General features: G+C 52.1%; 7 protein-coding genes across 7 annotated transcripts; 4 read left to right on the top strand and 3 right to left on the bottom strand.

Annotated features, from left to right (window-relative positions):
- Window positions 1-604: 604 nt before the first annotated feature.
- Window positions 605-1,039, bottom strand: CkaCkLH20_07253 (uncharacterized protein; the record flags this gene model as incomplete). The annotated part of the gene is made up of 1 exon (XM_038889970.1): window positions 605-1,039. The coding sequence occupies one exon, from the start codon at window positions 1,037-1,039 to the stop codon at window positions 605-607; it is 435 nt and encodes a 144-aa protein (XP_038744894.1).
- A 998-nt stretch (window positions 1,040-2,037) lies between these two features.
- CkaCkLH20_07252 (uncharacterized protein) lies at window positions 2,038-2,538 on the top strand (the record flags this gene model as incomplete). Its single annotated transcript, XM_038889969.1, has 1 exon — window positions 2,038-2,538. One exon carries the CDS (start codon window positions 2,038-2,040, stop codon window positions 2,536-2,538), a length of 501 nt encoding a protein of 166 aa, XP_038744893.1.
- A 469-nt stretch (window positions 2,539-3,007) lies between these two features.
- On the bottom strand, window positions 3,008-3,852 carry CkaCkLH20_07251 (uncharacterized protein; the record flags this gene model as incomplete). The annotated part of the gene is made up of 3 exons (XM_038889968.1): window positions 3,008-3,408; window positions 3,453-3,526; window positions 3,593-3,852. 3 exons carry the CDS (start codon window positions 3,850-3,852, stop codon window positions 3,008-3,010), a joined length of 735 nt encoding a protein of 244 aa, XP_038744892.1.
- A 1,253-nt stretch (window positions 3,853-5,105) lies between these two features.
- Window positions 5,106-6,328, top strand: CkaCkLH20_07250 (hscarg dehydrogenase; the record flags this gene model as incomplete). The annotated part of the gene is made up of 5 exons (XM_038889967.1): window positions 5,106-5,246; window positions 5,322-5,381; window positions 5,433-5,470; window positions 5,537-5,837; window positions 5,903-6,328. The coding sequence occupies 5 exons, from the start codon at window positions 5,106-5,108 to the stop codon at window positions 6,326-6,328; spliced, it is 966 nt and encodes a 321-aa protein (XP_038744891.1).
- Window positions 6,329-6,641: 313 nt separating this feature from the next.
- Window positions 6,642-13,282, bottom strand: CkaCkLH20_07249 (uncharacterized protein; the record flags this gene model as incomplete). Its single annotated transcript, XM_038889966.1, has 3 exons — window positions 6,642-8,377; window positions 9,045-9,507; window positions 12,641-13,282. The coding sequence occupies 3 exons, from the start codon at window positions 13,280-13,282 to the stop codon at window positions 6,642-6,644; spliced, it is 2,841 nt and encodes a 946-aa protein (XP_038744890.1).
- Window positions 13,283-14,612: 1,330 nt separating this feature from the next.
- Window positions 14,613-15,481, top strand: CkaCkLH20_07248 (uncharacterized protein; the record flags this gene model as incomplete). The annotated part of the gene is made up of 2 exons (XM_038889965.1): window positions 14,613-14,663; window positions 14,732-15,481. 2 exons carry the CDS (start codon window positions 14,613-14,615, stop codon window positions 15,479-15,481), a joined length of 801 nt encoding a protein of 266 aa, XP_038744889.1.
- Window positions 15,482-17,536: 2,055 nt separating this feature from the next.
- On the top strand, window positions 17,537-20,664 carry CkaCkLH20_07247 (uncharacterized protein; the record flags this gene model as incomplete). Its single annotated transcript, XM_038889964.1, has 2 exons — window positions 17,537-17,619; window positions 19,353-20,664. 2 exons carry the CDS (start codon window positions 17,537-17,539, stop codon window positions 20,662-20,664), a joined length of 1,395 nt encoding a protein of 464 aa, XP_038744888.1.
- Window positions 20,665-22,943: the final 2,279 nt, after the last annotated feature.

Below are 22,943 nucleotides of genomic sequence, written 5' to 3'. Positions count from 1 at the left end.
ACATAGTAAAAGGCTTCTTTTCGGACTCCAATTACAATTTAGTACGAGCTGTCTTAGTTGCTGCTTTGTGAGTATAGTTAGCTTTGGCGAGTGACTTAATGGAGGCCTATGTGCAGGTAGGTACCCAAGTGATTTGGGAACTGGAGATCGTTGCGATATTCCTTTCGTACTTACTCAGAGATCCGGTAACTTTTCTCTCAATGTAAAGTACTATATGAGGAGCCATGGGAAGCGTTTTGGGAGTTTCCAATATGTTGGACAGGGCCAAGATGTTTTGATCACATCCCATAACAGAATGAAAGTACAAGTCAATCAGTATACTTCTTGCTTCAAGAACTCTAAGTATCTTGTAATGAGCCGATGTACAGCGTTTCCTTCCGGGCTGAGGAGCGCACGTTTGATGGTTGAAGCACGTTTGGTTGGGATCATGAAAACACACTTTTTCTGGTAGACTCATGAACTCTCGGAACCGACTGATATACAAGATTGATTGCTATCTGTACAGAACCTCATATGGTTAAGTGAGGTCGGTCTTCGTTCATATATGTAGTCTGGCTGCGCCTTCATGCGGTATAGAACTTGATCGCAGGAAAATGAAGTTCTTTCATTTCGTCCCATTGACAATATTGTCCTCAGCCGGCTCGTCATAGAAATCCGGCTCGTCATAAGCGGGGGCCGCCTCGAAATCGCACTCAAGATTGCATCTGCTCAGGACTACCACCTGCTTTTTTGCCAACGCCTCCGAAATGGGTACTGTGGAGTGGACCTGCGCCCAGTTGATGGTGTCGATTCTGTAGATGGTGTTGCTGTTGTCGTCATCGTACTTCTTGATTACGAGAGACCAAAACTCGTCATGGAATGCCCGGACCCAGTGGATGGTAACAGCGCCGCTGTCGCTGTCTTCTGTGGCCTTGATCTGGTACTTGTCATCCATGCTTTCAGGCTCAAGACCTTTTTTGAGTCTCTTGAAGTCGGCTTCGCTGATGATCAAACCCCATGGAGCAGAGGCGGGCTTCGGCATTGGGGGTGGTTGCCACATCGCGATTGGTGAGGTGGCTTGCAAAAAGTTAGCGCATGCACCAATGCCTGAGCGGTGACTCTTCAATCTGCACGTACCCTTCAATTTAATGGAGAGGGTTTGTGCGTGAGGTTTGAGATCGGTTAGAATAAAGGCTAATGGAACTTGTTGTTTGTGTTGTAGTTTGTTGACCAGAATATGAAGAAGTGAAGCTGCACGAGAGATCGGGGTATTTATTGCTGATCAATATCAATTGAGCTGCGCCTTCCGACGTTTCGGGTGACGTAATACACGTTGCTGCCTGCTGGCATGAGATATAAAAATAAAATACAACGGTAGTCTTCGATATGCCTTGGGGCGGGCGGTACGCCTATCAATTACTTCCATGCAGTGCATTCTGAGACCAACAAGCAGCACGACCAACCGACCCCAACCCAAGGAAACACCAACGAATCATATCACACGACGCCTCGGATTCACATACACCGTAATGTACTAAAGGATTCGGCCAAGACTTTTGCCTGTTCAATTCTGTAAAGCCAAGAAACACGGCAACATGCAGATAAACATCGCGGCGACAAAAGGTACGGTCAAGTAGGATGGCATGGAATGTTTCCCCTTGAGGTACATGAAAAGAGCCAAGAACAGCGGCAGCAGGAAATAATATGGAAGGACGAAGAGTTCAAGTAAAGACGCTTTGAAGCGGGCAATGCGAATCACGAGGCTGATAACTTGAGCTGACACAAGATATGTCGCCGAAGGCATTTCGACTCGCCGGCCTGCTGAGGAAATGTCACAATATCTGGAAACACTTGAATATAGCTGCCAACAATGTTTGGATTCTATTAGGAAATAAGGTATATATGAAGAGGCCTTCCTTGTGATGATATGCCATTTCGAACAACAGCAGTCGACACAACAATCTAGACAATCAAGATATCCTCACAATCTTCACATCCAACAAACCCCAAGTCCAATATCCTGACACCCAAGTCAACAGCACTATCACAGCTCACAAAATGCTTACGTCTTCCTTCCTGGTCTTCTTTACCTTCATCGCATCGCTTGTGAGCGCTGCCACCCTCTACCGCGGCGACGGACGTGGCCCCAAGGCGATCAATGACGCTGGCGGTTTCTACGCCAGGGGCAACCACGACGACCACGAGAAATACGAGGCCACCGTCTTCCAGCATGTCACCAAGTCCCTGAAGCGCCCCAACAAGGACCCCTTCATCTCCACCTCGACCGACCCCGCAGAGGCCGCGAAACAGGGCGGCAACAAGTACCTCTACACTATCAACAGTGATGAAATCGAGGAGAACATCAACGATGTCGCGGCTATGTACGAAGCAGAGAACAAGGTCTACCCGTATCCGAACGAGAAGGAGTTCGCGGTTGAGTACCACATCCCGCTACAGGCCATCACCAAGGTCGAGAAGTTCGTCGATGGCCAGTGGAAGTCTATCAAGCTTTCCAAGCGGGGACTCGAGCTCTTCGACAAGGATGTCTTTGTCAACTGAAGAGGTCAAGTAAAGCGGTCAAAGAAGTTGTAACCAGGCCGAAGACCAGAGATCTCACAGGCGCAGGACATATAGAAGCGGGCAGATTCGAGGCCGATGGGGAGAAGGTCGATAGACTTGACTTGCGTGCTTTTCATGTTTTTGGGCAATTGTTCGGCAGCGTGTAAGGGGAGAAAGTAGAGATAGACGTCACATGAGGGTATGTTTTGATTTTGGTATAGACAGTCGTTACAGAATATTCAATGCAAACAGCTAGCTTCAACTCCGTGCATATTCTCCCGTCGTTCGAGCAGCCCGAACGCTTCAGCACCAAAGTTTTGTACTCCATACGGCATCGTAAAGGTAATAGTTACTATGCTAACTAGAAATACCCTTAGTAAATAGTGGAGGAAAGAAATCTCACTAGCATGATGATGCTCTCACTCTTTCTGCTACAGACCCATGCTTCGCGCCCCATGGTAAACATGCTCTAAAAGCTAACGCACCCGCCATCAATCTTGAGAAACCCACCCGTCATGAACTTGGAATCATCACCTGCCAAGAAGCTGACGACACCGGCCACATCCGTCGTTTCCGCAAATCTTCCAAGAGGCATTCCTTTCTTCAACTCTTCCATCTTCTCGGGGCTCCACGACGCCTGGAACATCGGCGTGTTAACACCGCTGGGGTGGATCGTATTCACTCGGATTCCAAACGGACCCAGCTCCGATGCGGCCGTGAGGGCGAGACCGCGTAGGGCGAACTTGGACCCCGAGTACAGAATCAGGCCTGGTGTACCACGCAGTCCCGCAATCGATGATGTCAAGATAATACTCCCTCCGCGGCCGCTGTCCTTCATTGCTTTAGCCGCATGCTTGATTCCCAAGAATGCTGGGGCTGTCAGTATGCGCATTACACACAAAGACAATGCTCACCTGACTTGACGTTGACCCGCATGATGCGCTCGTAGCTCTCCTCGGTTGTGTCGAAGATGCTAGTTGAGGTGTAGCTAATCCCAGCATTAAGAAATGCACAATCCAACTGTCCAAACCTCTTGATCGTGCTGTCGACAGACCTCTCAACGGCTGCTTCCGAGGTCACATCGGCAGCAATTGTCAAGATACGCGTGGAGGCGTCTTCGGGGGCGAAGGCTTGCAATTTCATGGTTGCCTCTACTAAGGCATCTGGACTTATGTCGACGAGGCATAGGTTTGCGCCCTCGAGGAGGAGTCGGGCGGATGTTTCGAGCCCTATGGATCCTCCTGCGCCAGTCACTAAGACCGTCTTGCCGAGAAGGCGCTGAGCGGACAATGGTGAAGCTGGGATGGTAGTCATGGTGTCACAGAGACCTCCTGAAGCAAGATATGTCGCTGGGATGTTTCCATAAACTATAGATACTTGGAAGTCTTAGTATTCCAGTGTATCTACTCCGGAAGATTGATCAACCGCAGCTTTACCCCTCCGCTTGTCGATCACGGCGTGGGGGATTGCTGGCCCCTGCGGCTTGTCCGTAATCGGAGATGACGGAATTCAACCCCGACCGGAGTCGGCCTTGGCTCAGTAGAAAAGAGCGAACATTCATGAGATCGAGCAACTTACATCGGCAGGGTACTAGTAACTGAGAGGCAAGTCACGTGTAAGGTCGTTCATACATGTACTGGCGTCATACCAAGACTCCCGTCCAGGAAGCTCCAATCTCAGATAAGGTACGCGATCGAGAATACCCCCATGAGCTTGGAGAATATTCGATCCGCTAGTGTCCCCGTGGGGTAAAGGATATTCTTCCACTTTTTGTCTAAGGTTGGATGAGCTACGTGAAACTGTTTGAAAGCGTCTCACGTGAATTGGAGCGTTGTAAACTTCTGCTCAAGGGGACGTCCGCCTCCTTTGGCAGGTCCATCAGTCGATCTTGAATACTGGTATCGAGCTCCTAGCTTGAAACCTTTCGCGTTCTCGCGGAATGTGCGGTCATAACTTGATTATCTTGAACAACAATCCAAACCTCCCATCCTTCATCGGTGCTCTCTGAGCAAAAATCATCCCCAGTCAGTTGGGAATGCCCACTGGACGTCATTTACACCGCTGAAAACTTTGATTCTGCTATGGAGGATACAAAATATTGAATTCGAAACGTTCCATCACCGTGAGCACGACATTTGGGATAGTTATGACGGTTAATTTACTAACCACATGTCATAGACAATGATGACACTTTGGAATGTAGACTTGAAGCCGGCCCATTCAAGATTACACTCTTTGCGGATATATTCGCTGCTGTAATGGTCTATTAGTCTCCGCATTTGCTCCGTTACCATCGTAAGTTCGTACCGAAAGTCTCCGAGTTGAGCCGCGTTGACTAATACCGGTGTCCGACGACGGGGCAGTGGCCTATCGCACAATAGAAATCTCCGGAGACCGAAAGCGAATGCGTAGCATTGTGTCATTTCGCGACCGGTTGGCGATTGGTCTTAACAACATGTATCTAGATTAAATAGTGATGAAAAAGCCCTTCGAGAAATGGGACGTCCAAAGCTATTCTCTGAATCAGAAGACCTCAAAACCAAAAGACTAACAAGTACTGGGCAACCATGTCGATCGTCTGTGTGCTCGGTGCAACGGGTGCCCAAGGAGGGTCTGTGTGCAATGCCCTTAAACAGAACCCCAACTTCAAAGTCCGGGCAATTACTCGTAATGCAACGACTGCTTCGGCAAAGCGTCTTTCTGATGAGGTATGTCAAGAAAAGAAAAAAAAGGAAAAAAAAGACGTCGTATCCGAAGAGGTTCATGACTAACTCGCAGCAAAGGGATTTGAGGTGGTTGCCGCAGACACGGACGATGAAGGGTCCCTCATCAAAGCTTTCGACGTACGATCCCTCGCACGACCATCTTTATGTTAAGCTAACCATGTTTCTCAGAATGCATCTGCCATCTTTGCCTTGACCAATTACGACTGGTAACACGTTCCCAGATACACCAAACCTCAATACCGAGGCGTCATAGCTAACATGGTCCTTTCCAGGGAAACGGCCGTGAAGACTGGTCGTGATGCTGCAGGCGAGCAGGAGAGACAGCAATCGATCAATATTGCTAAAGCAGCAGCCAAGATACCAACCTTGAAGCACTACGTACTGAGCTCGTTACCACCTGCAGGTCTTGCATCCAAAGGCCAGCTGAAAGTGCCCCATTTCGATTACAAGCAAGAGGCATACCGATGGATCGTGATCAATCTGCCGGAACTCGCCGCCAAGACAACTGAGCTCTGGCTGGGGTATTATGCCTCTAATCTTGGGGCCCATCCCATGACCAAGTTGCTACCGATAGTAAGTTTCAAACGTCCTCGTAACATCAGCGTCTAGGAAAAGAAAAGAATAACAAATAACGACAGCCCATGTCGGGTTCTTACGTCTGGCTGCAGCCCAGTAAGCCAGACGCACTTCTCCCCATTGCCGGCGATTTGTCGCGGAACGCCGGCGTCGTGGTGGAGGGAATTCTTGAAGCGGGGGAGAAGGCTTTTGGAAAGGTAGCTGTTGTTGTGACAGACTACGTCAAGATGACCGACTTGGTCAAGATTTGGGGAGAGGTCACGGGCAAGAATGGTATATTCGTTGAGGTCACAGACGATGCCATGCAGCAGCTCTGGGGCAACCTTGGTGCGGAGTTTGGATCGCAGCTCCGCTGGAGTGAGCATTATCCGAGCTGGCATGATCTCGTCCCATCGGACAAGCTCCTTTCTTTGGGGGAACTGGGCGTGGAGAACAAGGTGTCGAACTTCCGGCAGGGACTCGAGGCTATCAAAGGGACTTTAGCCTAGTTCAGAACACCCCGATCACCAATACATATGTATGTTTGTATGCTGCCATTCATTGACGGCGAAGTCTTAGGAACTTTTCACTGCCAACACGTGAATATAGACTTAAATCAGTGGAATCTGGCTAACTCAGTCCAAATCATAAGCCAAAGTCCCATTGCTTTGCAAGCTTCTGTCTAGAGTCTGTTCGACAGGTGCGGGAGGACTGACGGAGCTTTCACTAATGGCACTAACCTTAGCCTGATTGTAAATGAAGACGCGGTGGATTGTATTATTGAATTGAGAGATATTATAAATATCGTGGATTTCTGGTAGCTCAGACCAGTAAGATATCGACGACATCTGGAGGGTTCTTATCGAAGGCTTCGCCATCCATCATCCCGTGAACGTACCCCGAGCCCACCAAACGCCACAACCTCTGTCCACCGACATCTGATGAACCATGCGCATATCCAACTTCCAAATTCTGTGTTGCCCTCAGAATCAATGGGACCGCGCTACCAGATACAAAAGCAACCACATCGCCAGGTTCGGCTTCTGGCTGGGTCCTCACAAAGTAACCGGTCTCTGTCACTGCAAAAGTCCACCCGTGGAGGCTGCTGAAGTTGACACCCCATCTTAAACAGTTAGAGAACGAATTCTCATTTGTAGAGCTCTCAGACCTGCCAGTCCACTCAAGATAAAGCTGCCGGTACCGTGGAGCTTCTTCCTTTGTCAGACGCTCGTGAACAGGGTGGAAGGTGGAATAGGCCATGTCAAATAGCAGCGTTCGCCAAAATGCATCGACTCCGTTCTCTCCCGTCGGATACTCATATGTGTCGAGTCCCTTGGGCTCCCAAGCTATGGTACGCTCCTCCCAGCCGTCAAGGTATGGATTTGGAAGCTCCTCAACATGATTCAACATATCCAGCAAAACTCCTTTAAGCTTCAGCAAGCCACGGTTGGCATGTCGTGTAGCTTCCTCTACGTCGAACCCATCGCAAGGAGCAGCTGCGTATGCCTTGACTGTGTCATCCGGCTCGATCAAAGGCCGTATGATGCGCACCGTAGACCACTCTCCTGCCCAAGAAACCCTGGAAACTGGAGGTTTGGGTTCATCACCGGATACCTGGAATTCGCCATACTCCGTCCAACGCCTAGTGAGGGCGAGAACGTCTAGGTTCTTCTGCTCGGAGATGCATGCAATAGTCGCCTGACGAAATACGTCCTCGGTAGTGGTGCTGTCCGTATAATCCGGCCGGACGATCCGTCTCACCACATCAGAAGACATGCCCAGAGTGGCGTAGACCTTGTCTTTCGCCAAGTAACACAAACAGGGGTTGAACTTGTTAAGAACTTGAAGAAAGTTGAGGCTTCGATCTGGCGAGTGAAGTACGGTTCGGGTGTGCCACAAGTGCCGGACCTTCCACAGTCCTTTCCGCATGTGGTACGGCAGGCCATCCGGTAGTCGGCGACCAGCCGCATCTGGGGCCATCAACTGGTCGATGGCTTTCCACGGTAAGATCTCTCGGCCACAGACAATGGCAATGTCTCGTGCGAGTGCCAGCTCCTGGACGACCCAAAGTCGCTCCCAATACGGGCTCGACAGGAAGTGATAAAGTGCTGCCAGCGATGCCTCGTCGAGGACAGCTGCCTTCTCTGCGCGCCGCCGGATAGCGTCGAATGCGGCCTTTGGATTCCATTCCTCGGTTCCAACCCAAGCCAACACCCGGGTCGCCTGGCTATAAATGTTCCTCATGTGTAGGATTTGGTGACTGAGCTCTGCTGTATCTTCCTGGTTGATACAAAGCGCATCAACCCATAGGGTGCGCGGACGGTCGGCATATCGTAGATGTCGTAGTGCGGTAATGAGACTTGCGGTGGCAAGGTATTCGGTTCCTCGAAGGATGATCGGTTTCCGGTCTCGTTGGTCACCCCAACAGTACGACAAAGCTTCGAAGTGTTGTGGTAAGTGCGCAATTGAGGCAATTTTGAGATCGCACACGATTGGTTCGTCGAATTCTCCGGGCGACAGGGACAAAAGACGGACGTAGTCGTCCCTGTCGAAATAGACTGGTGACGGGATGTAAGCCATCAGTTTATGCTGATCCAGGAACGTGGGTAGAAAAAGCCAAGAGGCAGTCAACATGGTTAAGTATCAATCAAAATGCAACAGGGTCATGTATGGCCAGGCCGGCTCCTGCCTCCAATCCGAGGCAATTTCCAGCACACGTGCTCATAGAATATGCCCCGTCTAGCAGGCAGCGGTACAGACGGAGTGGGCTCCGGAGATGCGTAGAGAATCATGAGAGGACAATGGGATTGTCTTGGTGGGTACATGTGCCTGGGTTGAAGCAGATAACAAGAACAATCAATGGGGCCGATAAGTTGCAACAAGCATGAATTACTGTTATTCCCGTACTCCCCATTGTTGGGAGGTCCTTAATAACTATTACTATTGAGGCAGTAGCCTTAGAACGTTTTCCAGCGAATTCATCAGTCCTCTGTTAGGATCTTCCATATTAAATTACATGAAAAGTGGTTGAAAAAAGAGTGCCTCCACTCTCAGCATGATTGCGACAGTGCTCTCCGGACATAATGCCATGAACATACGCAGTACCTAACATACTGTATGTCAAAGCCCCGTCTGGTGTATGATTTCCCAGCTCGTCATGGCGAGGCCGCAGAACGCACGGCATCTTCGATCCAAACAACACGACAACCATATCCCCGGGCTTACATGTGCTTGGGGCAAACCCAAAGTACCCCTTCTCCGTGACGATGAAGCTTCTACCAAATACGGCCGCCCTGAAGAAAAGGTGTGCACTGTTTATGTCCAGCTTGTCTTGTGTCGATCCCCCGGGAATGTGCCAGTGATTGACCCTACAGTCAAGAATCCATTTCATCCATGTAAGAAGGTTCTCATCGACATGTTCGCGCTTCTCGCCTCCCGCTTGTAGTCCACCCGTCATCGTTATTGCGAAAGCATCATGCACAGACTCGCCGGTCGGCTGGTACGTATGGTGAGGGCTTCTGTTGAAACCAGAAATATCCTGAGCCTCCAGAAGCGTGCCAGCGAAGTCTGTGTGGTAGGAGTCGGTTTTGGCCTTGATGACATCTACATTCAAGCCGGCGAAGCGAGCAGTGCCGTCGACTTCCACATCCAGTTCCGCACGACGGCCCGCAGAGGCGTCGTAAGCACTCTGCAGATGCCATCGTCTATCACAATCCCATCTCTCATGGTGCAGGGGCCTTCTTTCCGTCCAATTTGGTACGAACGATTGCGTTGTGAACGAAGGATAGTCTCCCACGTGCCAGAGAAAGTCAAGGTTCCCGTAAACTTTGAGCCATCTTCGGACCACTTCTGCACATGTTTGTTGTAGCGTGCAATCATACAGAGCATCCATGAATGAATGGCCGTTCTGCTTAACTATGCCAAGAAACCCGTAGAGTCGATCTCTAGGGTTAGTCGCAAGTTTGAAGTCGAATCGACCAAGGGTCCCCAGAAGTGTTGGAGGTTGCTGATTCTTATACTCCCTCAGAATTCCGATGTTGATAAGGCCGTCCGCCAAATGGACCTTGTCATGGTGTGGTCGATAGAAAATACTCGTCATCTGACTGCAACAACTCTCGTAGTGAGACATGGCGTTGTTTGCGCACTCTTCAACAACTCTCCCATCAATCTTTCTCGTGCCGCAATAGAAAGTTCTTTTCCGGGCCAAGACGTATTCTTGGAGGGTCCAAACACGGGACCACCACGCTACATTGAAAAATGCAGCGATGATTGTGGACTGCTCATTCTCTTCTCCATTGTCCTTGAAAACAGCAGGGCCGCATCGGGGGTCCAGATGCAAGCTCTTGTCTGTTCCCAGTCTCTCAATGATTTCCATGGCGTGGTAGAGCTGTTCAGAACCAGATCCCAGCCATATATCGACACCCGCAGCCTGGCCGTAGACTTCAGCCATCAGTCCAACCTGGTGTGTGCGCTCGGAGCTGCTATTTTGATTAATGCAAATCGCATCAACCCAGAGAATGACAGGTTCGTTGATCTTGCGGGCGAGTTTTAGGAAGTCATGCAGATTCTCCCGAATGTCAAAAGCCGTATCGTTTAAAGTGATGGGTTTTGTTGGTCGATCGCTGCCCCAGGTGTACGACAGTGCAATGTATTTACCGGCCTCGCGAGATACAGAAGTCGTCACGAGCTCGCCATGTATATCATCCTTTTCGAACCCAGGCAAGATTCGCAGCAGTCGAAAACTATCTTCCTCGACCAAGGCCGGGAATAAGGACGAGGGCGAACTCCCTAGGACGAGTGTGGCTTCCATGGATCTGCGGAAGAGGAAACAAAAGAAGGGGAAAGAAGTTAAGGGTGCTGAGACATACACTGCTCGACGCGTATGCGGAGCAAGCAAAAGAGACAACGAGAGGGAAAACTAGTGGGTAATTGGGTCTATTTATGCTATTTGTCTAAGGATCAGCCGACTCTATAATTTCAGTTGAGTCCCATCTACGGCAATTCCGGCTCTCTCTTCGAGCCTCTTAGCCAAAATGATCACTTGCAGTTCAGCTGCCAGAGCTGACATCAGCATGAGTAATGATCATCCAATCACTTGAGTCCTTCCACTGCCTACATATGCAAAATAGTCATCAAACCTGGATGTTGAGGCGGGATAAGCTTGGCTTCCGCAAGGCTTTCCCCATAGGGTTGATCATGTGAGCTTCGGCTTCTGGTTCAATGTTGTGTTACACATCTTGTACTATCAAGCACGATTATGCATGTCACATTATGTCTGCAGATACGTGGCTCAATACCCGGAAACGGGGCCAGTGACTAGCTCAATCTTCATATCGTGGACAGCAACCCTGACTGAGTTCATTTAACCCCCTTTCGAAGCATTTAGAGCGTCACTAAGATCGGTGATGCAGATATTGCTTGATTTTACCACACCTTATTTATTTAGCCAGTTTCATCTGCGTCGACAGAATAGTTTACAGCGATGTGTAATCAGCTTTTCTAGCGCGTCCAGAGAATACATGGAAACCGTCGTCGCTCCATGTGGGTAGAAGATGTTGACGCCAGAAGCAATTATCGTGGCTAACATTAGATTATTAGTTGTAGCATAGCAATATATACGCAAAGGGACCGCATCTTTCACCAAGGAATCAGCTCTAATCAATGAGATTTACCTAAAGTAGAATAGCTTTCGCTTCTTACGTGATGTTAGAGAAATGTGGAAGATTTGAAACATCGAGTTCCCTATCTATGTTTCCACAATAAGTGGCAGTAAGTGGAAAAAGGAAAAGACAACTCCGTCCAGAACATTTAAAAACAAACTCAAACTCGGTTTCATTTGATGTAGATGATTATTTATTTGTTCAATTGATCGAAGAATAATGAGTCCTAAAGAGTCCCGGTTGTGTACGCGGTTGAGGACTCCGAGGCTCCGGCCAATCATCGCGGAGTCACTTTGAGCCGTTTCTGCGGACACGCCGTAAGGACTCAACCGGACTCACAAACATTTCTTCGGAAAGGCTTCAGATATAACGGCTATAAGATCAATTAATCCCGCATGCCCTTTTTGGTTTGTTTTCAAAGACTCCAAGGGCAAATAACTTTTCACCTATTTTTCTGATATCAAAACTACTACCCGCTACACCACCGTGTCTTTGATATTATCCACAATGCCAGATTTTAACTGGAAGGCTTCAGACATGGGCCTCCGCCCTGAGAACAGGTAAGTCATATGCCATTGCTTCTCAGGTCATGAACGGTCACAAGCTGATAAGGTGGTTCTTTACAGCCAGAAAGCCAAGCCGGCTACATCTTCCACAACACTCAATACAGAGTCGGCAACCCAGCCCGCTTCCGCTTCATTCGACGTAATCAGACGCCAATCAAGTGGCGAAGAAACTCTGGAGGATAGAATGGCACGCTACTTTGGCTCTGACTTGCCCTGGACGCAGGTTGAGAGCACGTCTGCGTCGCCAAGGGAGCATTCGAAGGCGGCCGACTCCGTGAACAAGAAAGCTTGATGAGTGGTGGATGAACTTTGTGAATGATCTTTATGCAGTAATAGGTAGCAAGCTAAATAAACGAGGTTGTTGGTCAAAGAATAAGAGTATTCGTCGGATATCTAGAGCACCCGTCTCAACCGTATTGCTCACGTCCACCTCACGTCTTCCCCCACAACACACTCCGTCCATCCCTCGTATTAACCCAAGTATACTGCATCCCCGTAAGCAACAACCCTCATCATCACTATGGACCATACTCACCTCAACACAGCAAGGCTTCCCATCCCCTACAGTAACAGCCAACAAATTCGCCTCGCTCACCACAGGCCTCATCCCAATCCCCTCAATCCTCCCCCACCACTCCGCGAACTGACTGATCCGCGGCCCCTTCTCAGGCACATGGATCTCGACAACCAGCTGCCCAACCGGCACCTCCCTCCCCGCCTCTCTAAACTCCTCCAGAAACGCCTCCAACGCAGGAAACTCGTCGCCCTCGATATCCATCTTGACGAGATCCACGTAATCATGCCCCAACTTCTTCATAATACTTTTCACACTCAAAAACTCCGTCCGATCCCCCTCGTCGTAAAAATCATACCCCGCCACGGCCGTCTTGAAGAAGTGCGTCCTGTCGGGATACCGCGCGCCGAGACCCTGTCCCCAGCCGTCGACGGTGTCGTCGAAGCCCCAGACCTCCGCGGCCGAGGAGCGGTTGAGGAAGTCGTCCTCGAAGGAGGAGTCGCCGCCGACGCCGAAGCTGTACACGCGGAGCGGCGGACGTGCGGGGGGGCGAGGGTTCTCGTACTTGCTCATCCCGCAGATCCACTTGCCCCCGTCGCCGAGCTTGCCCACCCGCTGGAGGTCCCACGGGCACGTGTACGTCGCGGGGAAGAGGTCCCAGAGGGTGTACCAGAAGCGGAAGGACTCGTCTCTGGGGGAGAAGCTGATGATATTTTCGGTCAGTGCCTGTGCGGAATAAGATAGGGAGAGAGCTTCGTGATCTGGTCAACTGACAGTGTGTCGTCATAATCCTGATTTTGTTCCATCCATGTGTGTCTCTGCCGGACTGACCTCAGCCACGAAGCTTCGGAAACAGCGGCGCGAGGAAGTTCTCCTGCATACGGATCATCTTGACCAACACTCAATGTCGTCCACCAATCATTGAGGGTCGGACTCAAAAGATACAGAACAACGGCCGAGACGACCAGAACCAAGACATTCAGATTGAACACCCGGCTCTGAGCCGGTGGTTTCGAAGACATTGTCAGAGAACCACCACAAAAACAAGACAAACTCGGCACACCTCAATCAACATCCCCGTCACGTACGCTCTTCTATTAAAACCTCGGAATTTCCGCATTACCGCGGCACACGATCTTCCCAACCTCGTCTGAAAGAGGAAAGTTGACAAACCTGGATCATCCGATCCCCACAACCAGCACTCAAATAGAGTTTACCAAGAGCGACTACTGAAACGGGTTCCATGAAACCGTTGTCGATCCAAATGGACAACATCTCGACGCCGTTGGAATGTTTCTAGAACGAGTTGGGAAAGTTATGAGTCAGGCTTCAGACGATAGCAAAACATCAGACTGTGTTCCGCCGTTTGTCCGCATAGATGTTGATGCTCTCAACCACTGCTATCACGTTTCGAAAGAGTTCAGGGCGGCATTTGGTCCTGCGGGAATACTCCCGCCAGAGGATTTCAGATGACTTTCTATCAACTTGAGTCAGTTAAGGTCGACGAATTCCCGCCGAGCACAAGGTATTGCGCGCTGCGGATCAGTGCCGCCTCTCCCGCTCGGGTTGAAGGCAACGGTAACCCGTCTAATTATTGCAGCCAAGTCTTCGCCATAGCCACGACAGGTGGGTCGTTTGTTCCGTTCTGTTGGGAAGCTACCGCCGTCCTCTACCATGATTGTCCGAATATGCCGGGTTTCCCCCATATGATCATCGTTGACCAGCCTCAAGGACATGATCCAGACATGGCCAAGACCGCACGTAGTACGCGTTACTTGTGGGGAATCAGTTTCGTGCCCATGACGGTTTATAGAGAGACCACGGCATCGTGTTGACCCAAGGATCCATATGATCGGCACAATGCCAGGGAGACCACGATCGCCATATCAGGTATCGTCCCATTCGGCCAGTTAAAGGGCCCGAGGCCGCAGATATTTGACTCCCGCTCCGACTCTCATCTATCTATCGTCCAGGGAACCCTCTCAACTCTCTTCTTCAAGACCGAACTCAACGCACGCACTTCCGTGAAGTATATCTGTGCCTCGAATCAAACATGAAGCTTATCTCAACTCTTGTCGTCCTCGTCGGCGCTGGCGCTGTGGCTGTAAGTTAGCTCCATTGTCAAAAGATGTTGACCTTGAGTACTGTTGCTGACAACGCATTCGTTTGCAGGGTAGTTTGGCAGGAACCGAGACGAACCCTCGCCTGAAGCGTGCGGAAGGAACATGGAATCTCCAACCTAGAGAGTCGATCGGGGTGGAACCCAAACCCGGCGGCCCTCCAAGAGCACGCCAGCTGGAGGCAACTAAGGCAAACCCTCGCTTCGTCCGGGCAGAGGGAACTTGGCACTTGATGCCCAAGCGATCAGACATTGTCACGGATGACGTGGACGACCAGCTGCTTCAGAAGAGGGGCCTCGAGGCAACCAAGACAAACCCCCGAGCTAAGAGGGCCGACGGTACATTCAACCTAGTGCCTCGCCAGTCAGAGACCAAGGAGGCGAAGAAGCGGGACCTGGAGGCAACCAAGGCCAACCCACGGTTCGCAAGGGCAGATGGGACCTTCAACCTGGTCCCTCGCCAGTCAGAGACGAAGGCAGCTCAGAAACGAGACCTCGCCGCAACCAAGACGAATCCCCGCCAGAAGCGTGCCGATGGAACTTTCAACTTGGTCCCTCGTCAGTCAGAGACGAAGGAGGCAAAGAGAGACACGGACGCCACCAAGACCAACCCTCGTGAGAAGCGTGCGGATGGCACGTGGAAGATGATGCCTAAGCGGTCTGACGTTGTCACTGACAATGTGGACAACTCCGAGCAGGAGAAGCGTGCCGAAGGACTGCCAACCAAGACCAACCCCCGAATCAAGAGAGCTGATGGTACCTGGAATCTCGTGCCCAGGCAGTCGACTACGAAGGAGGCCTAGCCCCAGTAACCATAGAAGTCTGACTGAGACCTCGGAGTCACGCCAGATTCGGAGGATGAAGGCGAAAAGCGGCCGAGGAGTGAAGTGGAAAAAGTCATTTTCCGTGCATGATCAGATGTCGAGGGGAACCGGCCCCCAAACTGGTTGTATCCGATGTTGCCAGGTGTTTAATAGACGCAAAGCAGACAGTTGAGTAACGACGGGGCGTGTATGACTGCATATAGAGCGGTTCTTGTTCCCAAGATAGTAACAAAATGCCTTCACGGATCTGGTTATCTAGCTCTTCACCGTGTTCTGGGTTTGCTGAGACTGTCCTTGATCGACCCGAGGTTGCAAGTCGAGAGAAATTGAGGCCTCTACAGAAGTGCCCAAATGCCGGTTGCTTTGGATAGCGCACAGCGGACAAGAATAGAATGGGTTTCCTTCTTTGAAACTGTTCAGGGATCCTTGTCTTCGGGAAGAGCACCAACATACGGACTGGGGTGCGGAGCAACCCCCGAGGTACCCGCAGAATGACCCGGACTCGGAGGCAGCCCTAAACGTGGAGTCTTGCGTCCGGCGCGGCGCTTGAGAGACCAGAAACACTCCGCCTTGGGAGCGATTCTGCCTCGTAAGGCTGAGCAGACGCGCAAGTGGATGCCATCTTGTCTGTCCAAACTAATTCGCGCGGCTGAGAACCGAGAACTGGATGCCGTGGAAGTGACAGCGGGTTCTGTTGAACGAAATCATTGCAGGTATTGCCCAGCAAGCGGCCTCCCGTTGCGATATCAAATGGCCCCCAAATGGGGGCTGAAGCGGCGACATAGGACTCTGGTTGCTGTGTAGTGGTGTGTACGTACCGCCACAAACCAATTCGTAATGGCGGACATGGTAATTGATCCTACAGCCTTGCTTGCATCGGAAGTCGCCGAATTGAGAAGTTTTCGTACCGCTGTTGATAGCAGCCAAGCCGGCGCTGTGGCGGACAGTGACAGCCCATTTCCATCATGTAGGAAAAGTGGAAAGGATTGCCGCGATGAACGCGCAACGGTCCGCAGGTCTGCGTCTATTGATGAGATGACAGGTGGCGAGCGGACGCTAGATGGAGGGCGGCGCCTGGATGGTAAAAGCGACGAAGCGAAGGATCAGGGCGTGCATCGTGCCTGGAGGAGTTGACGCGTCTCGACTTTGGTGTGGTGGTTGCGTTTGGGAGACGATGGCTACGAGCCAATGGAAAGGGAAATTCACGAATTCGAGGAGAAATGTGAGTAACGCAGGGGGTGAAATGGCGTTCGTCAGGTGCCGTCTTCGGAGACTCAAGAGTGGTGTTTTTGGTTCTTTGGTGTGGTGGAAGTCGGACCAGGCAGACGGCCAAGAAGAAAAAGGTGAGCCGAATCGGGTGACCTTCAGCTGGGTTAGTCATCACGGTCTGGATCTTTTTGACTGAGGGAAAGAGCAACGGTTGCCTGGTGGCACCTTCCCTACGATGAACGAGCAGGTGGGGAAATAGCGGTGTGGGGCTTCTGGAGGACTCAGTGTCTTTTTTTTTTGTGCGACACACCAAGAAAGTGCGTCACCAAAAGAAAACACGTACAACAACTCCAACATGCAATGCAATCAAGCCGCGTGGCATAATCGCGAGCAAGGCCTTGCAACCCCGCCTGCTCGTCATGGTCGAAGGCATCAAATCACCATGACGAAACTTTAAGTTTCTATCGCTTCCCGCCTGCACGAAACAAGGCCCAGGTGCATCGGTTGGTCCGACGAGAAGCAGGCTACGGTGGCTGAGCACCTCGGACTTTGTTAGAGAAGGGCACAGCCCGACCACCAACCGCTCTAACAGACATGTCAGCTTCCACCATGTCCCGCGACTGGGCAGGTCGGACGAGCAACTCAATCTCGAAACTGCTGCAAGACAGTGAGAACGTTGGAGTGGCTTGTGGCTCCCCTTGCAGACCTTGCAGACACTGCAATCCTTCGAGGCGGTACCCCAGCAAGAGGCCTCGGACGCGGCGAGTGTACCCGTCTGCGAACTTCGAAGTCAATCAATCATCCCGCCGATGCGCCGCTGCTGTCATGGAACGATCGAAAGCCCCCATCATGATGGCCTGCTGCACCTGCACCTGCACTGGCACCGCGCTGCAGGTCCACGATGCGATGTGGAGATGGCAACTCGCAACCACTCGGAGGTGAAGCGAGGTGAAGCGAGGTGAAGCATCGCTGCGCTGCGTCCCTCCAACAGGGACTCGAAGAGCTCGCATGAGCAAGCCCTACGAGCCGGCTCAATGACTCAGGCCTCTTCCTGCGCGTCATTCGTCCATTGCCATTGCCATCGCCAAAGACTCAATTATCGATCCTTTCGTCGGGTGACTGGACATGGCGTCCATTCGACCCCTTCGACGATGGAACAGTCGCGACTCGTGGACGATGGCGTCTATCGCTTGTCCCACTGAATCAACAACATCAATATCGACGGCCACTCTATGTCAACCGCGAACACAGGCTACAAATGTCACCATGTGTGTGTTTCGATTGCCGCTGTCGCTAGCACTGTCACTGGCGGCCGTGCTTGGCTTTGGCCCGTGCCTTTCCCCCGGGTCAAATAGATGAAGGGCTGGGGAACATGTTCCATGGGTGGCATGACGGGCATTGAAGGCTGTGCAAAAAATAGCATCATATCGCAGAGAGTATTGTTTCGCGTTTTTCAGCCTTTTCACCTCGACCTGGGTTCGTCATCTATCAGAGAAGGCTGCGACGACCACCATCAACGAGGTGTATTTTGGGATACTGCGGACTTTAACGCAGGACTTGGGAATGGCCAACCAGTCTTTCCAGGGTCAAACAAACCAGACCACCAGACGAGACAACGCCGGCGTCCAACCAGTCGGTTCCGTCGCCATGTCGCGATGCGACGAACTGATTGAGCCAACAACTCAACTTTGCGCCGCTCAGTACAACACGGCAACAATGCGCTTGTTCGCGATGCATCTCGACACGACCACACCCATTTGGCCTCAGATGCAAGGTCACTCGACGGAGACATAGAGGACTCAGAGGTCGTACAGGCGGGGCATTTCGAGAGCTGTCAACCACTCCAAAGCCCTTGGCTCCCTCCATCCTTCCTCCATTGGCAGCTTACGGGCACCCCCTGCGCCCTCTGCCAAAAGTCATTCGGTCCACGCTGAGCCTCTGGAGAAGGGGAGGGGCCTTCAGCTAAGGAGGCTGTGAATGGACGACACAAGTACTGCGCAGCGGCGTAAACTACGAGAGAGACTTTGGGAAACGCCATTTCGAGCCGTTCAGAGACCCCCCCTCCCAACATAGACCCCTCGTCGTACGAAACTGGTCTAGCGAAAGACTCATCGGCCACTTCAATAGGCAGAAGCATGGCAGGGGTCGAGAATTTGGAGAGTCGTGGAGGGGGAAACACAGAGTCCTACAAGGCCTCAATCTCCACCATCCCACCACCACCTGCAGCCAGCAATGGCTGCATCGCTCTAGCAGCGGTACCTCCGTTTTCTGCTGTCGCTGCTGCGTCTTCTGCGTACCCGAAACCCCTGCACTTGTCTCTCCCACCTTCACCTTGGGACGCGCCTTTCCGACACAGGACGATATTTAATTCAGACGCGGTATCGCTCGAACATCATATCGACCTACTTTGCTCGACATCTCCACTTGGTCTTTTTACACTTTGGAAAAGATCCCGCACATAGAGCACGAACACCACCTCAATCTATCCAGACCCTGTCGATCCACTCAGCTATACTTAGGCAGATACATTCTACTCTTTCAGCCTCCAGTATCTTGTCTCTCACTTCAACCACTTGGTATATAACTTCTCCAGCTCACCTGCATATCGTCAAGTGTTCCAACCAACTTACACATTCAACAGACAGACCACCAACGACCAAACCAACACTCCAAACTTCCAGCTCGGCCAGCCTATCGCCAGCGACACATTGTCTTTCACTCGTACTCCCGAAGCTTTTTACATCGACAACATCATCGTGCTCAAGCACAAGTCTCGTCGTTCCACCAACAATCGAGAGGACTCTCCCACCACCGCCACGTTGACTACCCACGCGAAGCGAGTTCGATTTGCTCCCGAGGTTGTCCAACCCTCACCACCAACACCGCGCACGCCGCGCACTCATACGTTCCAAGAAGACACCATGTGCACCACCGACGTCTACACTGACGTCTACCCAGACGGCCGCAGAAGCGAGTACCAGACACCAACTCTCTGCTCACACTCTCGCAACGGTCGTCTATGCGCCAACCCCACCGTCTACAACCACACGCCTCGCTCCGTCGGCTACCCTACACAGATGGCCTCCTCATACCAGTACCCGCAGCACCTGCCTCCCTCGCCGCCCCTGTCCTCGCCCCGCGGACACTCTGCTGAGTCCCCCCGCCCTCGCACTGGCTCTTCGTCGAGCGACAGGAACCGGCGGCCATCGGGTGTCTATGTCAACGGCCAGAGAGTTGTCGACCTGAACCGCAAGCATCGCCCCCGCGCCGAGCGCATTGTCATCGTCGACTCTCCTCCCACTCCCCGCACACCACCCAAGCAGTTCACCATGCCTTACACCGCACCTCCCTCACCCAATGCCGGAGGCAATGTCCCTCACTTCGGATACAGCCACGTCCCTCGCAACACTCTCCGCCCGGTAATCGTCGATGAGCGCCCGCGCCCACCCAAGGTTGAGATCGAAGTCATCGACGGAGGCCACCGCCGTCGCCACTCTTCCGACTCCCGACACAGCGCCGACGACGAGGAGCGCAAACGCCGGCGCCACGAGAAGGAACGCAAGGAACGCAAGGAACGCGAAGAGCGAGAGCGGGCTGAGGAGGACCAGCGCCGCCAACGGGTTCGTTCGCGCATTGAGGCCCAGAACGAGCGCATCGCGCGCCGCCCCGCCGTTCCGGTGCCTCCTGCCCCGGTCCGTCGCTCTTCTACCGGCTACGCTAACGTTCCTCTGTCTGCTGACGAGGACCTCGTTGACGCGGTCCGCCGGATGGAGATCAATGAGCGACTCGCAGCTGAGCGCCGGGCTCGGGAGCTGCGAGAACGCGAGGAGGAGGATGAGGCCCAGCGCCGCCGCCTGATGGAGCGCATGATGCCGAGCCGGAGGGCAACAGTGGGCCCCGGTAGCAGACGGCACCGGGTCTCCTACGACGATGGTGTTTACCGATGGGAGTAAACGACCCAATCACATTTTCCAGCATATGTTTTGATTAGCGAGGTTCGCGCACTTGATATTCTTTGCACATGTACTTTTTAGACAGCAAGCGTTTTTTTGACTTACACCTCGGTCTGGGTGACAGACAGGACTGGACGGGGACGGACGGGATGATACCACAGCAAATGGGCTGGATACCTCAGGATAGAATCACACATGCAGAAAACACACAAAAAAACAACATGATTCAAAAAACAAGGCTGTTTCTCCTCGCGATTGGCGACGATGCAATTCATTTTCTCGTGAAGTCCCTACATGCCGAATAGGCCTTGTGATCGCTTAGTTATGCATGTCTCACAACCGCCGCCCCCCCGGTCCCCCATCTCCGACCTCGAGACACACGAGAAGCGGCGAGACATCTGCGAGAACCCGTATCCGTGGCGTTCTATTGTTCGCTCGGAGGTCTTCAATCGCGGAAGGAGGGGTCGCGTCGGGGTGAGTCAGGACACCATTCTCCATCTAAGCGAGGAGGCATTCTGAACATGATTTGGGGAGTGGTGATGGCTACATTACGGTGTTGATTTCGACGTCGTCTATCGCGGGAATCCGCTTCGGAGTCCTTATCGATATGAATGACAGCCCTCGGCGCGAGGGGTCGCGTATCGCGGGGTCGTTGTCGTTGCCTGGCTTTTTCCGCCAGGAGGATGATCGTTCGCAGGTTGACGGGCCCTAGCACGATCTGACTTGGCGCCGTTGGGGACTTGATTGGAGGCACACCGAGGTTGATGCCTGTAGTGCGGAGACCGGAATAGGCAACATCGCGCATTTTCGCTGGGTTGGGGGAGGGCCATCCTTGTGTCTGTGGTGTCTGGAAAAGCGGGACGGGTCGAATCGGGGTGGGAGAGTGACATTTTTGTCGATCCTTCACCGAGGGACGCCGGGGTCGGTGTGCTTCGGTGTCTTGGTGGTGGTGGGATGTTTCCGGCGGGAGCCTGGAACGATCTGGGCTGGATGTTTGACAGTTTATCCGTACTAGACCAGCACATAAGGCCAGTCTTGGTATCATGTATGGGTAAGGACAATCAGTTGCACTCGCTTGGAATGCGCGCTGAAGACGCGGCAGACTGAGACAAAAGCTGCTCTCCCCTCGAAGGAAAGGTCCCGTGGGCGTCCGTCGGTGCTCCGGGATTGGTCCTGCCCGGTGTGCGGTCTCCACTCACACGGATCCGATTTCCGATGAGGGGGGCCGGACGGGACGGAGTCATTGGGCGAAGGAAGTGCAGGAATTCTGTGACGCATTCTGGCGGTGAGGAGATGTGGACGTGCCTGAGGTTATTCGGACTTGCGATGAGGTGTAGGTGGTGATTTTGAGTACATTTGATGGCTATCTTGGATTGCTTGGCATATCTTCCCGTCCCAGCAAAGAAAGACATCGTGACTCGTGGCGGATATCGAACAGGTGCTACCGAGCACACCCCACCAACTCAGGAGGCAACTAGCTGTCTTACTGGGCACGGAACTATCATGCTGTCAAACTGAGCTTCTCATACTGACCTATCTCTTTTCCATGATGACAGCTCATGTAAAAACCTCACATGCCTTTCTGCACGTCTTTGGTGAACGAGTGCAATTGACTAGATCTGCTATATTCATCTGTTTAAACTTGAACTCCGTGACCGTCGACATATTTCCGATCCAACCATTTCGCATGCTCTTCAGGATCTGAACATGCTGATCCGGCAACTCCCACAGTTTCAAGCATGTACATCAGGAAAATCTTCCCATTTGAATTCCTCCATGAACTATGACTCGGGCTCCATGGAAATAGTAGATCGTGTATCCTGTTCGTCATCTAGTTCCAAGCCCCAAACACCTAGTCAGGAGAACTCTCCGACACACCGTTTTGCCTGCCTCATAGCGTACAAGAATTGCGTTGCGTTGACCTTTGTTGCAGCCATGAGCCCTTCGCAGTTACCCATGGGTACCCGTGGGCATGGCCCGAAAAAGCCCATGGGCAGGATGGGTACCCAGAACTACCCATGGGTAATTTTGGGTATGGGTAGTTTCATGACTTCTACCCATGGGCAGTAATGGGTACCCAGAACTACCCATGGGTAATTCTGGGTATGGGTAGTATCATGACTTTTACCCATGGGTAGTTATGGGTACCCACGCTGGCCCATGGGTTTTGATGGGTAGTTTCGGGTACCCATGGCTGCAAGTCGAAAACGGTGATAACGTCTTCGATCAACCAATTTCAGCATTGCAAGCCACTGCCCACCTGTTTTGACCGATGAACG

Source organism: Colletotrichum karsti, assembly GCF_011947395.1.
Source record: "Colletotrichum karsti strain CkLH20 chromosome Unknown Scaffold22, whole genome shotgun sequence".
Classification (NCBI taxonomy): Eukaryota; Fungi; Ascomycota; class Sordariomycetes; order Glomerellales; family Glomerellaceae; genus Colletotrichum; species Colletotrichum karsti.
Note: the sequence above shows the minus strand (reverse complement) of the source record. Positions and strands in the feature narration are given on the sequence as shown.